This window comes from Bacillus rossius, chromosome 3 (genome assembly GCF_032445375.1).
Source record: "Bacillus rossius redtenbacheri isolate Brsri chromosome 3, Brsri_v3, whole genome shotgun sequence".
NCBI lineage: Eukaryota > Metazoa > Arthropoda > Insecta > Phasmatodea > Bacillidae > Bacillus > Bacillus rossius.
The window spans coordinates 65514760-65533176 of NC_086332.1; the positions used below are offsets into that span (position 1 = coordinate 65514760).

The 18417-nt window shown below is 38.2% G+C and overlaps 1 protein-coding gene across 1 annotated transcript in view; it reads right to left on the reverse strand.

Annotated features, from left to right (window-relative positions):
• LOC134530826 (anoctamin-8) overlaps window positions 1–18417 on the reverse strand; it is a 93360-nt gene that overhangs the window by 31259 nt on the left and 43684 nt on the right. The window contains exon 11 of the mRNA XM_063366070.1: window positions 4021–4095. Within this exon, the coding sequence (XP_063222140.1) occupies window positions 4021–4095 (75 nt within the window). The remainder of the gene's footprint in view (window positions 1–4020; window positions 4096–18417) is intronic.

An 18417-nucleotide genomic window follows, 5' to 3' on the forward strand; every position in this document is an offset into this window, starting at 1 on the left:
ACATATAATGTTATGGTTATCACTCAAACCATTGACATAGCATATCTCCTCTGCTAATAATATTTGGAAACATTTTTTTTTGTTCATAATTAATTTGTAATCATGTTTCTTATATTTTACATAGGCCTTTCAAGTATTTTGATTGTGCTAAAATAAATATTAATTAATGATTATTAATTTTGGTTAGGTTTTACATACAGTTTGAAGCATTTTCTTTATTTTATTGTTCTATAGTTTTATTCTCGTGCTTTAAAACACAAATTGCATTTGGACAAACTTCAAAGTTCCAGAAGGTTTAAAAAGAAAGGACAGCAATGGGACAATCTGGCACCCTGAAGTAATTTTTTTTGTATCTAAGAAATATGTAGCTGGAAAACCCATCACTTAGGCGCATGACTATGGAGAAACATTCCACAAGGTTCGCTGGGCACTTTTCAGACAACAAATTAGGAAGAACCATGATGGCAGACTTTCAGAGAACCATTTGCAGCAACACACCTTTCCTAAATGGTCATGTATCTGGTTTTGTTTTGTGATTTGCCAGGGTCACCATGGGGTTACCTCCCTTTGTTTCTAACTTTGTAAAGGAAGGTAACTGCAAGTTGCAAGCCAACTGTTGCAGCGTGCCTCATGTCATCAACAACTCATGAACATATCATGAGAACTCCGTGAAGGGACAAAGTAACACCTATTGGTTGGGGCCAGGTCAAAGAGTAACTTTTTTTTTATATATATTTTCGAACTTTTTTCAACTCAAAATTTGACCCCAGACATTGGCATTGACCCAGGGTGACAACCCCACCCCCCACCCTCCCCCAGGGATGATTCCGCAGGATAACGTTCCTAGTTAAGTAATCTTAATTAATGGACTTAATTTTTTTTATATTGAACAACATGAAGCTATGATAAACAACTGGAACTGTGATACTGAGAAATTGTTTTGTCAGAAAGTAACCAGACAATTTTAAGAAATCTATTACTTTGAAAAAATAAAAACTTTTCCAAATAATTAATTTTGATCAGAAGACTAAACTGTGATCGGTACCGTATGTAAATTGTGAATATTTTTTTTTTTGACGTGACAACGTCTAATAAATCGATGAACGCTGGCTGCACGCACGAAAAATTGTCCCACTACGGATGTCCCACTATGGATGTGTCCTGTTTACGCATGCGTGGCATCTCTCTGGTACGTTGCGGACGGCACAGAGAACTCGGTCGGCACGTGGCGGCGTACTCGATGTTATTGTTGTGCACCGCGCCACGGGAGTATATTCGCAAGGAAATGGCGTTCTTACAAGTACGTATTATTTTAATTACTAGTGTAAATCAGTATATTTAAACAGTGTTGTGTGAGTATTGTTTTAACTGTGTAACTCAATATTTATTGCTGGTATGATACTTTTCACGCTTTAGTTTGACATTGGTAATTATTTGTCATGAGTTATTATTTGATTAACTAAATCACACACCGTATTATAGTTATGAGCCCACGAGCGTGTAAATATTTCAAGTCCAACAGAGAATATGGTAGTTAAAAGAAATTCAAACAAATATTGTGTGTGGAATGTTATTAATTTATAACATCTGAAACAATTGTTTCCAATATGGCCTTGTGGCTGTGCGGTTAGCAACGCTGACTACCAATCAATAGATTGACGGTTCAAATCCCGGCGGCTGAAATTTTTTTTTGTACTTGTAAAAATAAAGAATATAATATTTTTAATGCCTAAATGGTTTGGTTGCAAAAAACATATTATGGCTCAGTCTCAGGCCGAAAATGATATTTCATTTTCTTGTGGATCAATCATTTCATCAATGTTTTGTTATGACGTTGTCACAAACTATTGTCCGTAAACAGACTTTACAGACAACCAATTTTTTGTCAAATATTTATTAATTAATTTATATATATTAATACGGGTGGGAAAAACGGGTTTGTAAGGATAGCCCAATTATTGTATACAGTTTTATTTGCTATTAATATTTTCATTACTAATTAAAGCACCACACTTAATATCTGTCCACAAATCACTAAATATCTGTCCAGTCCACAGTTCGCACTCCTTGCTGGAGCTAGGCTCAACAGTGGTTCGCCCCGTGCCTACACACACAGTCTCGCGCCACTTGGTCACACACGCAAGGGCCCGTCTCATCGAGTTGCTCGCAAAGGAGGGTCTCTCGTCTTCCTCGCCGAACTCACACTTCACTCAACTCGCCTGTTGGAACTCTCGGAACTCTTGCGGAGGCCGGCGTCACCGTTTTTTTTTAAGAAAGTAATAACCAAAAGAAGTTTAAAAAAACTCTGTTAATTTTCAAACTAAAAACTTTTCCAAGTAAGTTATTTTGTGTGAGAGATATAATGTCAAAAACACATTAAAGTTATTGCATACAAACATAAAGTACTTGATTTGTTACTATTTAGTGTTGCTTTGCCAGGCCAACCAGGAATTTAACAAATCTCATAGTTGCCCTATGCATGACAAGCAGACTGTACAACAGTTCTGAGCCTTGTGCATAGAGGCTAGACCGCAATAGAAGCAACTGCAAGCATCTAACTTATCATCCCATCTCCCTAAAACACGAACAGACAGCTGACTAGGCAGACCCCTTAAATACAAATCACATTAAGGTAACACTATATATATGTATATACATTCTCTCCCATACATTGTTGTTCTCAATGCTTTCACATTCATTATGGAAATAATGATAAGTTAGATACATGTATATTATAAATATGTTATAAAAAGTTTTTAGCATTGATTAAATTAATTAAGAGCTAACTACTGTTTGAATATCAAGCCAGTATATATAGTTATTCAATTCAGTCCTTTTACCTTTCTCAAAAATGATTATAATAATTAATCTTATTTTCTCATTTCATGAAAAAACCACCAAACTTTACTGAAAATCATGGCCAAGATATGCTGTCTCCTCAATGACAAGAACCTATAAAAAATTTTATGACAGCTAATCTCTGTAATTATAAAACATTTTCTTGTGACCAAAAAAATAAAATACTGTTTGGAGAAACAACCACATTATGTTAACATAACCCCATAACCATTAATATTAGAAGATCAATATTTTTGCAAACTCAAATTTGAATCCAGGTATTAATTATTATGAATAATAATTGCTAACCAACTTCAGTCATCAGCACTCTTAAATCCCTCCTTTGTTTCGTCAGCAGATTCTGTAATATGGCACTGGCGCCAATGGCGGTTGGATTTTTTTCAGGTAGATTCAGGTGCTTATTTACAGTTTACCAGTACAATGTAATATTGGAGACATTTATAAACACAACCGCTTATGTGTATTTTTTCTTGCCATAAAGCAGTTTATTAAAACTTATTTTAAATATCATTGTACTGAATATTAATTGTTCTCTTGTATTCCCATTTAAAATATATTGAAATTTGATAATCCAGCAAAAATTGCTAATCTGCATGGCCATGGTCCATAATGTTCCAAATTAAAAAACCTTAACTGTATTAAGATTTTCTTCATTACTGAGTGACTGTTGTCACCGTAAATTACAGTTTGCCATGTAAAGTCATGCTTCAAACTTTCATTTATATATGGCAGATTAAAATACCGGTACATGTATTGGACGGATATAGTTAGATAAGCATTCAAAAGTATTTAATTAACCGTAAAATTAACATTTAGTCTTCTCTCACTAATAGGCATGTACAATGTAATTACATTGCATCAGTTTCTTCTAGGTAAAATGTTTCAACAACAACTTTATCATATCTTGGAAACCACAAACAACTAAAGGCTCATACAGTCCGAACCGAACATCAGCATCTAACTTCATTATGTGCCACCTCATTGGTCCTTGGAATGGCACATATTGTCTCAGTAGCAAACATGATGATTCTGCATTGTGTATAGACTGTAAAGAAAATAATGACTGAAGGCCATCTTGAAAATTTCCTGCCGTGATATGCGCCCTTCATCACAAACTTTCACTCGTCAAGACGTTTGATTAAAAAAGTACTTGGTACTTACCTCTTTAAGCTTTTCTTGGTCCTGGAGGTAAAAAGCAATGTAGAACAGCGAGAGGAACGAGTTGACAAACTGAAACTGTCACAAGTCTCGAGTCAGACAACTAACAAAAACACACAAGTTCACAGATACCTTACAATCATGCCGAACCACAAGCTGTCTAAAAAATACAGCACAGAAACCACAAAGCTAGGATTCAAAAATATGCTACCAAGAAAAATACAAACTTAAGGGCTACAAATCAATGAAGGGTTCATCATGAAAAAATATGCTTAAAATAAACCCAACTCTAAACATCAAACACAGCAGATAATCACAAAAGCCTGCAAATGCAACAAAATAAGGACCACACAGCTTAATGAAACCATACTCCATGCAAATCAACAGAGCACATTAAGCTGGCAGAAAATATGCATTATGCTTCTACCACAATCCTTGAACTACCTCATTATAAAGAAACCCACAATATCACAAAGCTTAGTAAATTCTTATTACTAATGTGTGAAACAATCTTTTAAAATTGATGTGGTAGGGAGATTCAGCATCAGATATTTATGCGTACTAATGGGCGCCACCATGTGTAGGAGGCACAGACCCGGTGGAGACACTGGACGTGCCGTCGCCCATGTGGAAGCGTTACTCGTATTCCCCTTAGCACAATTACCATTAACTCCAGAACCTGACCCATTCTCAGCATCGGGCATGCTATATTTGTTGCTACAATGGGCTCTTATGGCATCCCACACACTGGTCTGCAGTAACTGGTACGCATGTGGGTAGATGCAGATAAAAACACAAGTAGTATGTATTGAGATTTAATTCACACCACTGCATCAAATGCCTCTCGTACACAATTACAATTAGAAAGTACAACTACAAAAACACCTAACAGCATGACTAGCGGATTAATACTTAATTAATAAAACAGTCAAACCCCGAGGTACGCTCCGAGAAAGGCGAAAGTGATTAGAAAGAATTAAGTGATGGGATGAATAGTTCAGTTAAATATATGAAGTTCTCGGAAGTGCTGAATGCATCTAACATTGGGTGGTGATGAGAAGCGACTGGGGGGAGAGATGGCCACCGAGGTAGCTGAACAGCGCATCTGACACCCAGTTGAAAAACCTGTTAGGTTGTTCACATTCGTACCATTAACATCTTTATGTTAAAAAAAAAATATTACTCTTAAAATTATACATAATTACTCCAGCCTCATAACATGTAGTCAATTACATATTAAAATTACAACTCCAAATTATTAAATATCTAATGGCCTTTGGCATGATCAGATCCATTTCTGCAGAGTTGTAATTAAAATATAATGAACTTATAAAATGTTTTCAGAATCCTGAAATACACATACACTTTGTGAATAAAAATGTTTACAATATTATTTACTATTTATTAAGGGAACGAAGCTCTGGCTCTTGCGGTAGTTTGTGGCATTTGTAGCGTGCTATTCAAACCTGTCACATGCATGGCGCTGGCGGGAAATTTGAATGACATCAGGGCGATAGAGGGTGTTCATGGAAGGAGCAGGGGCCTGAAGCGGGGCAAGGCACATCGGACTTGAAGGACGTTTTCCCGGTCGACGTCAAAGCCTGGTATAGTTGAAAAAAATTCAGAATTTTATGCAGTAGAGAAGCGTAATCATTACCAAGCATTGGTGCTAAAGCACCAACCAAATTTGTACATATTATTTTATCAATTACTATCCATACAATGTTGCTAAGTTTGAGGGTTGTTAATTAATACCAAAAAGAATTTTTCAATAGACTAAGAATGATTTGTATCATACATAAGAGGAATTTGTACTAGTTTTTGAATATAAATGCAGTTATTCTAACGCAAATATTGTCAGTTTGTGAAACATTTTTTCTTTACATAAATGTATTCAAGCTTCAATAAAAAAATCTCAGTTCTGTTTTGCATGGCTGTAAAAACAAAGCACACAAGTATATAATCACTCAAAGTAAGTGTGTAATATTTTACAGAACAAATCAAACATATTAAATGTCACTAGGCAGAATTAGTAAGTAAAACTTGCTAAAAACATAGAATATTATAAATCTTTAAGTACACAGTTTACTAATTGAAACCCTAATAATAAACCAAAATCTATTCTTTGATAAACAAATACTAATTTTATTTTACTGTGTTTCTGGTGGATTGGTTTATGTAACAGTATAGATATAAAAGGAAATGTTTTCACATATTTATGACAAAAATTTATTGCACAAATGAAACTGCAATCCTGTAATTTTCAAGTAATGTTAGAAAATAAAATATTGGCATTGTGAAAATAATCTCTGTAACTTCAACAGACGACTCAACATGTGGCATAACATTGTAATTTTGACGTGACAACGTCTAATAAATCAATGAACGCCAGCTGCACGCACAAAAAAGTGTCCCATTACACACATTGTTCCATTGCGCTGTGTCCCGTTACGCTCACTGTACGCTTGCGCCGCATCTATCTCTCTTCCATTTGACTGTTTATAAAGTGAAGTGAAAAGTTATTGTGGTTTTCATTGCTTATTACAACAACAATTTTGGCAATAAAGGTTAATTATTCTTGCATTTTAAAAATCTGATTACTAGTATAATTTCAAGTATTTATTCTTTTATTATTAAAATTAAAATGATTCAATTTTATTCATAAAGTATGCAATCATTTCATCAACGTTTTGTTATGACGTCACGTTAAACTATCATCCGTAAACCGACTTTACAGACAACCAATTTTTTTTTTGGAGAGAGTTTATGATCCAAAACATGAAAACTACAAAATAATGCACTTGTGTTTTATTGGCATGCACATCCTCCCTCATAACACGTAACACGTAGAAACTTACAATATCTGATGTGCAGAGTACCATGTGTGCCTTGCATCGTGTGCATAGATTGCACAACCAAGAGGCTACAACTTAACTATATTTTATGAATACGGCATAAAATTAATGGTGTAAAGAGGTTATATGACAGTGGTTTAAACTTTTTGAAAACATAAAAAATTATGACTGCAGAACAAAAAAAAATTTTGATAAAGATAAAAGAACCAAAAACAAAATGGCAGACATCATAAAAAAGAATAACAAAGAGAGAACCATGATAATTAAAGGAGTATGCAGTAAATGTGATTTTAACACTGTTTCAAAACAGTTTTCAGAAATAGTTTCCCCATGAAAAACCATTTTATCTAATAGTTATTGGAAACTGGCATAAAATGATTACACCAAATTTTCATCTAGGAGAAAATAAATGGCAACAGTTTGAGGTGAAAAAGTGATATAAGGAATGGGTCAGACTTTTCCCACAGATAAAAATGCAACATTCAAAGTGTTAAAAACCCTGACCAAGCTGGTACCTAAATTGCACTAACAGTTTCATATTTCCATAACCAACACACAAAACTGTACTTAAACTCTTGTTTCATCATATCAATATCAATATTCAGTCTTTTCTAGCACTGAAAACTAGTAGACTTGCCCAGAAACCAGTTAGTACAATATTTTATTAAATAATATTACATAAAACATCTACACTACTTACAAATGTTTCTCATTCTGCTATTAACATGGTAATTCACTAGCTACAACATGGCACAAAATAAATACTTCTTTTATTATTAACAAAACCTGTATTGATCTTATTGTTTCAGCACCGAAACAAATGAACACAAAATTTATTTGCAGCATGTACTGTACCATAATTATGCCTCTAAAAAAATTAAAACAGTCTTAACTGAAATTACACATAAAGATCACATTTCCGATGCTTTGCAATCAATTTGACAGTGGAAAATATTGAAAGTATGCAAAAATAGACTTACTAACACAAAACTCTCATGCAATGTGTTTAAACTGCACCGTATGACTGTAAAGTGTTTCTAATCAAAACAAAGCAATAACACGATTTTCAACACATACTAGCACAAAAGCAAGTAAATAAAGTGGTTACTGTATATGTAGGATATTGGACAGGCCATGTTGCCTTGCCTGCGGGAGGACAGAGCTTTAAACAGGAAAGCTATTATTGGTAAAAATGGCTTGTATTAAAACACTAAAATGTAGCAGGTATTTCGACCCATTTTCCAGCTTTAACAAAAGCACTATGTTAACGAATTACTAATTTGGGATGGATGACATTTAATCTCCCATAGACTTTATACTAGTTGGTCAAAGGTATAGTGATAAATGGCGACGGTACCAACTTGGTCTTCACAATGGCGAATGTGGCGCAGTTTCAAATAATGCCACCAGAAAAGTTCGTTTTCGCACACCATTAGATTGGAATAAGTGGATACATCCATTTGAAAGGTTCCCGCAACACATCAGATATACATGGAAAATCAGAAGAAGCACAAGGTCAACATGTTGCTTTATTACAAGGCACCGGAGGAGGATGATATGCTGGAATTGTTTGCTTTGAAAGATGAGCAAAAAAAAAAAATAAGCAACTTAAAAAGGTAGGTTTGACTCCTTATATGTCAATAAACCCCTTGATTACGAACAAGCAGAGTTTTTTAAAAACAGACAGCAAAAAGGAGAAGGAGCTGATGCATTCATTACTGATGTCTCTAAGCTAGCTGAGACATGCTGACGTCGACCGGGGCTACGCCCTCCCTGAGCCCGATGTGCCTCACGCCGTCGCCGCCCCTCTCCTCCCACCACCACCCTCTATTTCAAACCTCCCGCCCCGTGTGCAGGTGTGTGTGTGTGTGTGTGTGTGAGCCTTGGCCCTGAAGGAGGCAGTAGCTTCAGTGCCACGTTCCCATAAAAACTTAATTAAAATAATAAGTAATTGTAATGTAAACCTTTTATTTTCAATTTTTTTTTTTAAATTCCTAAGTGTTTAAGTTTTAAGTTTTAGTAAGGACGGTGCAGCGCCCCAGGCGGGCAACCCCGGAACTACCCGCAACTACTTTTTTAAAACTTTAACGAATGTTATTAAAAATAAGTTAAATTTGGTAATAAGTTTTTGCTTAATGTTTAAGAGGGTTTTTCATGTTAATATATTACCAGGTGGATACCTGGTAACATTACGATAACTTAACGCTTCCCGGCGGCCATGATGCCCTGGCCTCTGCAGTCAGCTTCCGTTCGCCGCCCGGGGTAGAAGGCCTGCGCGCACCTCGTCGACTTCAATATTTTAGTTTCTCTGATCTGTTAACATCCGTCGCTCCGTAATTATTTTTTAAACCTTTTTTCTTTTCCTCGAGGTCTACCCCGGGAGGATGGCTCTTTAACATAATTATTTAAATCCAGTTGGATATTTTATTTCTTAATACGTAACGAACTTTCGAGGCCAGGCCACGAGGTGACCTGGTCAGCCTTTAAGCCGGTGTAATACTCCTGTTGCCATGTTATTTCAGTGTATCAGTGAATAACTCTTTTCACGTAATTACTTATGTAACATTTTATTTCCTTGTGCCGCTCGACATCAATAAAGAGCTTTCCCTAGACTTCTGTTAGTTTCACTGAGCAGCCGCGTGCGGAATCTTCCGAGTCCCGAGGCGTGTGGAACGCCTTAAGAGCCCACTAGTGCTACTGCGCAAAGGGGGGAGTCGAGCCAAGTCCCCACACGAGTCACTCCACAGTGAGGAGTCTACGGCCGGGTCCACGTGCTCCTACACGTGGTGGCGCCCAAGTTACGCAGTTTCAGTCTATCTGAAAAGCCCCCCCCCCCCCCCACCAACGACAATGCAAACTGCAAAACCTGAAAGGAGAACTTGTCACAACTGTATTGGTTACTGGAATGGCGGACGCCAGATTGCAACAACAACAAGCGGCAATCATCCGAGATTTCCACTGAAGCTGTTCGGAACAGTAAAATGGATTTTCATCGGCAACCGGGAGAAATTGCAAGACAAAATAACAGACCGCAATTCATGAAAACAAAGAGTGGACCTCGTCGTCAACAATCAGGACCAGTAGACAGCAGGTGCAAAAAATGTGGCATTACAACATCTCATCCATGGTTTTAGTACCTGGCAGAGAAGGTCAGGTACCAGAAAAGTGTGATATCATCGGCTTGGACATAAGCGCCAAGGAAGAGCGGCAGTGAAGGAGGAATGTACGAGTGGCCTCGGCAGCAGGTGGATGGCGGTTTCCGTGCACTGCTGCGAAGATATGCAGCCAGCCTGAAAATGGACTCTGCCAACACCATCGTGGCTTATGTGCTCAGCGCGGGGGCCCAGAACATCTGCATTGCAGAACAAGGTAAAAAGAGCCCTACCTGCAGATTGATCACTGAATCCGGCGTATACTTTGTGGTGCAAATTTAACAAGCAAATTTGAGTTTGACAGAATTAGACTTGAACCTGTTAGAGTTTATGCAACAGTTTTGTAATTTACCACGTGTAGCTAAATGTGGCATTTACATTACGTTAAAGAGTGACTCCGTAAAATTTGTACCCAGCTTTTATAGTGCAGTAATTTTTTAACATTCTGTTGGTGTGGTGATAAAGGAATTTCTCTACAAAATTCTACATTTTGTTACCATGGTTGTGAACTTGCTGGGTGTTTAAATTTCTGTAAGTCATGTTTACTTTTAAGCCCGTGCATGAAACATGAGTACAGAACCAGAAAAGTAAAAATGCTTTTTTTTTTGCTATACATTTTCCCTTTACAAATTGGAAATATTGTGCACCTTGTATTACTTTGATTTATTTTCAGTTACCTTTCTGCCTGGCACTCTTTTGGTATTCCTTTTAAGTAGTTGCTTTTGGTTATTTGAGAGAAAAATTTTGGTTAGCTATTTTTCATATATTGCAATTTATTGAGATCAGAGACCAACTGCCGTAAGTGTGCTTTAAGGCTTTTTGTGAAGGAGTCTAAGTCACAATATGTGTTAAGTTGGCAACGAAAAAAGACTCCAGAAACTTTGAGAACAATCATCATAAATGAATCAATTGTATCTAGTTTTTAGTAAATAGTTCTAAGTGATTGTAAATAGTTTTACGTGTTATTTTTATAATTATAATTTATTATAATGGCTATTTAGGCTATGTGGCTATTATATAGGTATTTATTTTAGTGTATTTTTGAATTCTCTTTTTACACGTGGCTTTGGCAGGTACCATTTAGTGACATGTTTGGGCGCGGCGCTAAAACGCACGTGACTGTGTGCTAGCCACCAAAGGGTGTGCATCGTGCGGCACAGGCCAGTTTTCAAGAGCTTGCTAAGGCTGTGAAAGTGTGTGATGCATGTTTTTCGCACATTTGTCTGAAATGGGTGAATTGACTGTTTCAACATTTTCGCTGTTGGGTGCTACGGTGTGATGTGGATGACATCGCCAGTGTGGTTTGCATTAATGCGAGCACGAGCCACTGCTGTTCAGCTGCATGGAATAATGTGGGCTGTGCGAAAGTATTTACACGCCATCTTTGCCTCGGACGTGACAAGTAAGCAAGGCCCCTTACATTACTTAAGTAGGCTCCCAGCCTGAAGATTTTAACAATTTTTTGGAAAATGTGCAAACTGAATAGCGATTCCCAACTGTTGTTTTTGTTGAATTAACATAAGATTCACAGGAGAGAGCAATATTAACAGATGTGGCAATTTAGTAAATTGCTGAAATTGGTTTCATATTTGGCTACGATTTTAAGGAATTGTACCAAAGTTGTTAAACTGTAGAATTTTATGTAAAGCCTGTACAATGTGTCACAAGAGCACGTGTGTTTGAAGCGCCCCATCCCACACGGACTATAAACTGGTATTCTAGGAATAATAGCATTTATGTGAAGCATGGGTTAGTAATATGGTAGAACTTTAGTAGCCATTTAATATGTTTAACTTCTTTTCTCTTTATATATGGTTCTAATTTTTATAGTATTTTAATGCTAATTTAAGGTGTCAGAAAGTTTTACATTTATTATAAGAATTGTATTGGTAATTCTAGTTGGCATATTAATGTATGCAAATAATTTAACTCACGAGTCTGTATTTTGCGGTAATGTATGGAACACCGTTTCTGATTGTAATTTATTTTGATAGTAAAATTGCAGTAAACGTATTTGAGAGTTGTCACTACTATCCCTATCTGGACTCCTATATTTTTAGTACCTCCGATAAAATCTTTAGTTTTTCTTTGGTTTAGTAAATTTATCTTCACCCTTGTTGGAGTGAGAGCACGTCACGGAAAGTTAGCAGAATTAGTGAATAACATGATTTTTTCTTCATGTTTCTGCCACGTACATTGGACGCAGCTCTCAGTGGGGTTCGGGAATTGTGGACACTCGCTCTGGGTAAGGTAAGTGCTCGCAAGGAAAATAGAACACTTGCAGAAATGATGGAACAAGGGGCGAGTACAGCTGTTAATGGATTCCCACATTTACAGGATTGGGAAATCTTAGAATAGAATATGAAATAAGTTTAGAGGAGAGTCATAAGCCCTATGCAATTGCTGCACCAAGACCAGTTGCCTTAGCCCTGAGAGAAAAGCTTAGGAAAAGGGAACTAAGTAAAATGGTTGAAGAAGTGGAAACAACACCCACTGAGAAAAACTAAATATTGATTTGCACCTATGGTGGTGCCAAAAACAAATGGCTGAATTGAATAGGTCTGTATTTCGAGAAGGGCTTCAGCTTCTTGGAGTGGATGAATCATTGTCTCAGAAGTCGGTGTTCACAAAGCTGGATGTACAAAATGATTTTGGCAAGTACCTTTGGTAAATAATAAAGTGCATTCAAAACAACATTTTAATACCATTTGGAAGATTCTATTTCAAACACATGCAATTTGGTATCAATTCAGAGCCACAACACTACCAAAACAGAATGCAAGAAATACTACATGGAATGGAGGGCATTGTCAATCATACAGATGATGTTATTGTCTGTGGAACTACACCAGAAGAACACAATCAGCTGTTAAGAGTTAGTACTCAGAAAGTTACAAGAAGAGGGTGTTACCCTCAATTAATCTAAGTGTCAGTTTAAGTTTAATGTAACATCAGTCAAATTTCTCGGTCAAGTTTTTGGTGAACGGGCAGTGGAACCTGATCTAGACAAAACAAAAGCTTCATAATAATGCTAGACCCTGAAAATGTAGCTAGGCTAAGGCGAATTCTGGGCATAAGAAATTACCTTAGTAAGTTTATCCCTAACTTGTCAGAGAAAATTCATCCACTGAGTTTTTTCTGCAGAAAGGCAATGAATGGATATAGGACAAGGTTCAGAAAAAGGCCATGGAAACATTAAAGCAAGCACTGACACAGCAACCAACACCTGCCCTTGGTAGACATAATGTTCCAGTAAGAATTTAAGCTGATGCATCACCATATGGACTAAGGGCAGTCCTCAAACAGCAACAGGAAAACCAGTGGAAGCCAATTATAAACACCTCAAGAAACTTAAGTTAAACAGAAACTAAATGTATTCCCAAATTGAAAAGGAAGGTGGTGAAAAATTTAAGAAAAATATATTCTCATGGACTATAAACCTATGGTAAATATATTGGAATCTAAACCACTGGGAGAGTTGACAGCCAGGCTGCAAAGGTTACAGAAGTGGTTGATGTGTTTCATATATCAGTACAACATGTATCCAGAAGAGTTCTACATACCAGATGCACTATTTTGGGCTCCTATTGAGAAACCTGGTAATGCGGGTAAAGATATCCAGGGAGAAGCTCTATTTATACAACATGTGATAGCATAATTACCACTTTTTGGATATTCGTTTGGTTTTTTTTTTTTTTTTTTTTATTTTAAAGTTGCCCAAGGCAGAAATGCAGAATGACAGCAACCGATGGAAAATATCCTTTATGGTTTCAGTCACAAGAACTCTATGTGCTGTCCAATGGGAGAACTGACCGTGAACAAAGGGCTGATCATGAAAGGAACTACGGTTTTCATCGCCAGGCTGATATGCTGCAAAAGAATACATGAAGGTCACATGGGAATAGACAAAGACCGGCAACCGTGTAAACGAGTTAGTGTAATGGCCTAACATATTTACTGATGTAAAGCAGCTGGTCAAACACTGTTATCAATGCGTAGAAAGTATGAAGCAAAGAGCCGAAACATTGCAGGTTACACCACTTCCTGATAGACCCTGGCAATTATTGGGAATGGATATCATGGAGTTCAAACATATGCAATATGTAGTAATTCAAGTCAACTTTACTAGGTTTCTAGAAGTAGTGAGTTTAAACAACACATCAGAAGCTATAATGACTAGGAAAAAAAAAAAAAACATTTTTGTCAGACGGCATCCAGGAAATTTTTAGAACAGATGGAATGACTCAGTTTACGTCAAGTGTGAGTTCAAGAAGTTCGCTACAGAGTATAGCTTCAGTATTAGAACATCAAGTTCAAGATTCCCATAGTCAAACAGTGAAGCAGAGAGGGCAGTTAGTTGATGTTGCTAAATGTATTTTGTCAAAGTCATAAGACTGAATGTTGGTCTTCTTTCTTACAGACGCATGCTACCGTGATCAGGCTTTTTGATTGTCAGGTCAGGAAAAAATTACGAGGCAAGGAATATTAAACATGCAATTTCTTAGCTTCTGGGTGTAGACCGTGTCAGGTAATTGTCTTACGACGTCTCGGCAGTCATTGCAGCTGCCATCATCAAGTAGACTAAGTCTGACTGACTGGTGCCGCCGCCGATCCATCATATTGCCATCCGGGGCAGTTAGTGTGTGCGAGAGAAGAAACCGAAGTTTCTATAACTCGCTTAGTGCATTGTAAATCAGGTGCACCCCACACTTTTGTAAAATCACTTGGATCAACGGGCGGGGCGCGTGTCTTGTTGGATAAGTTTGGCACACGGGCCCTGACTGGTGCATAGGATGCAGGTCCTTTTATACCCTGGTGTCTGGGTGGCTGTTTTTTGGTTGGCTGGGCTGGTCGGTTAATGACAGGCTTGCTGGCTCCTGATTGGCTGATGTGGTTAGCTAATGAAAGGGTTCTTGGTGGTTGTTTTCTGGTTGGCTGGGCTGGTCAGCCAATGACAGGCTTGCTGGCTCCGATTGGCTGAGGTGGTTAGCCAATGGAAGGGTTCTAGGTTTGGTGGGCTGGCTGGCCTCTTCTAGTGGAACTGCCTATATTTCCCCCTGGTCTCCAGTTTTCGAGTTATCCACAAACAGATGTGCCCATATTTTGCTAAGCTGGTAGCCATCTTCCCTGTTGATGTTGTTAGGGTGTTTCATAATCTCTATTGCTTCTCTTACTGTTCTCAGGCGATAGTTTGGGATGATAATTATTATGAAGGACCTGTCAAAATCGATGCTGTATTTGGTTTACATGGAATATTCTGCTATGGCTGACTGATGGTTCTCGTATTTGTAGGCTCTGATATGTTTTTTTATTCTGGTTGTAATTCTTCTGCCTGTTTGCCCTATGTATACTTTCCCACACAAGCAAGATACTTTGTATTTTCCTGCCTGTTCTTTCAGCTGGTGTTTTGCCTTTAGCCAATCCCAGAATACTTTCTATCTTGTTGATGGGTTTTGAGATAGTATATATGTCGTACTTTTTGAGCAGTCTAGCCAGTTGTTAGGTTGTGCCTTTGACACAAGGCAAGATTGCTATGTTCTTCGGGAGTTCTTTTTATTTTTCGGACTTTTTGGGTCGGCTTATGATGCTCTGCTGGATTTCGCGGCGTGAGTAACCATTTGCTTCTAGAGCTGCAGTGAGGTGTTTTATTTCTGCTTCCAGGTGTTGTTCTTCACATATCGTTTTGCTCTGTGGGTCAGCGAGGATATGACTTATTTTCTGCGATGGATGGTGATTAGAGGCTGCTTGCAGTAATCTGTCAGTATGAGTAGGATTCCTGTAGACTTTGAGGCCTAGTGTGGAATTCTGTTTCTTGTACACCAGGACATCCAAAAAGGGTAGCTGACCATCCTTTCTGTTTCCATGGAGAACTGTATACTGGGGTGGAGACAGTTGAGGTGGTCTAGGAAAATTATGTAGTCTCTCCATTCCATGGCTCCATATTACAAATGTGTCATCAACATATTTGTACCAGAATGTAGGTTGGTGGGGGGGGGAGGAATTGATTTCTCTCTCTTTAAATTTGGCCATGAAGATATTGGCCAGTAATGGCAAAAGGGGGGAACCCATCGCCATGCCTTCATTTTGTTTCTACACCTTCCCCTGGTATGAGAAGAATGTTGAGGTGGCACAATGCTTAGCAAGCTTGTCAAATTCTCTGCTAGAGTTGTCCTCTCCTAGTTGTTCGAGCAGAGTCTGAAGGGCTTCTTGTACAAGTACTCTGGTGAAGAGGGAAACAACATCAAAACTTACTAGGATGTCTCCAGGTTTGAGCAAGATTTTCTTCAGAAGATCCACAAAATGGGCAGAGTTCTGGATGTGAGAGGCTGGTGTGGGTAAGGCTTGTTGCAACAAATTGTTGAGGTATTTAGCCAGGAGGTGGGTTGGTGAGCCAATAGCACTGACTATTGGTCGAAGAGGCAATTCTGGTTTGTGAATCTTAGGAAGACTATAAATGGCTGGTGTCCCAGGAGCCTTGACTATTAGGCGTTTCTTGGTCTCATTATCGATGGATGACTCTGCTATGAGTTTCTTGGTTGATGACTCGATTTTGTTTACAGGGTTACGACTGACTTGCAAGTAAGCAGCATCAGACAGAAGGTCTGTGATTTTGGCTTTATAATCCTAGGTGTTCATGATGACTGTAGCATTGCCTTTATCAGCTTTCAGGATTTTTACTTCTTTGTTACATCTCAATTCTCTTAGGGCTTTTCTTTCCTCTCTGCTGATTTGAGGAGTTGGTGTTTTGGCCTTGCGTAGGTTTCTGGATGTCTCTGCCCGAATCTCAACATTTGCAATCACAGGTAGGTGGAGGAAAGCTGATTCAATGGCACATACAAAATCCTCAGTTCGAATAGTGGCTGATGAGACTGCGAATTTCATTCCTTTGGCAAGAACAGTTGAACTGGCAGCATCAAGTTATTGGTTTGAGAGGTTAATGACCACTCTGTTGCTGTCTAGGATGGGCTGAAAAGTTTCTTTATGGATGTTGTGGAACTTCTTCTTATGTACCTCAGTTGTTTAGGTTGTGACTGAGACTGCTTGCACTGTAGTAACTCTGTCAATAATGTTCCATATATATGGAGACACTTCATTAGACAGATGCAGGTGTAGGTCCAGAAGGATTTTTGCATTGAAGTCCAAGTCAAAGTGTGTCTGGTGAATCCTCTCTCTCAAAAGAGCTAGGCTCATACGGTGGTAAATGCAACTGACAGCAGTAGATGTGAAGTTCTGCTTGATTCTTGTAAACTTCGGAAGTACTTTGTGGTCACTGCATCTCTTAATGAAAGCCAAAGAACAAAGTAGTTTGGCTTTCTTCTGTCTCAGTCGGTCGAATTTCTTCACTTAGATGGTTACTTCCTCCCCATAGAGGTTGGTTAATAAAGATCGCAAGCTTTCACGGCCATTGTCTGCATTTTCTTGGCTTATGGGTGTAGGCCGTGACAGGTAATTGTCTTGCAATGTTTCGGCAGTCATTGCAGCTGCCATCATCAAATAGACTAATTATGACTGACTGGTGCAGAGGATGCAGGTCCTTTTATACCCTGGTGTCCGGGTGGCTGTTTTCTGGTTGGCTGGGCTGGTCGGCCAATGACAGGCTTCCTGGCTCCTGATTAGCTGGGGTAGTTAGCCAATGGAAGGGTTCTTGGTGGTTGTTTTCCGGTTGGCTGGGCTGGTCGGCCAATGACAGACTTGCTGGCTCCTGATTAGCATGTAGGATAGGTGTATCTTGAATCCTGCCTTTTCTATCATGTGACCTTCTGTTTAGCTTTATGTTCTAGATCTTTGCTCTTGAATTGTGTAAAGGCATCTTCATTTACCATGCCAATAAAATGCAGACAATGGCCGTGAAAGCCTGTGATCTTTATAAATATTAGATGTGCTTGCCTAGCAGGGAAAAGACTGAGCACTGGAAGTTTAACCGAAGATAATCCATTTCATAGATTTCCAGAAGACAGCAAGAGACCAAGCATCAATAAGGACCAGAAGAGATCCCAGGAAACAAGTTATCATAACTTGCAGAGGGAGAACTGTGAAAAGATTTCAGCAAAAAAAACCTATACAGAATAAACTGTAAAGTAGGACAGAGTGACTGCAGTGATGTGTTGTGTTTCAGTATTGTTCAGTGTCATGACATATTGAAGTGAGAGAAGGAGATGTAGTATAGGGATATTGAACAGGCCAGGTTGCTCAATCCGCAGTGAACTAAGCAGTAAACAGAACCACTATGATGTTGGGAAATGGCATGTATTAAACACTACAGCATAGAAATAGAAGGCCAAATTAAAGTAATAGTCAGGATTTCAGAGGAACTGACAATGGAAAAAAAATCTGGTGATTATTATAGGTCATGATAAATACATAGCCTAATTTCAAATCACTTAAGAGATGTC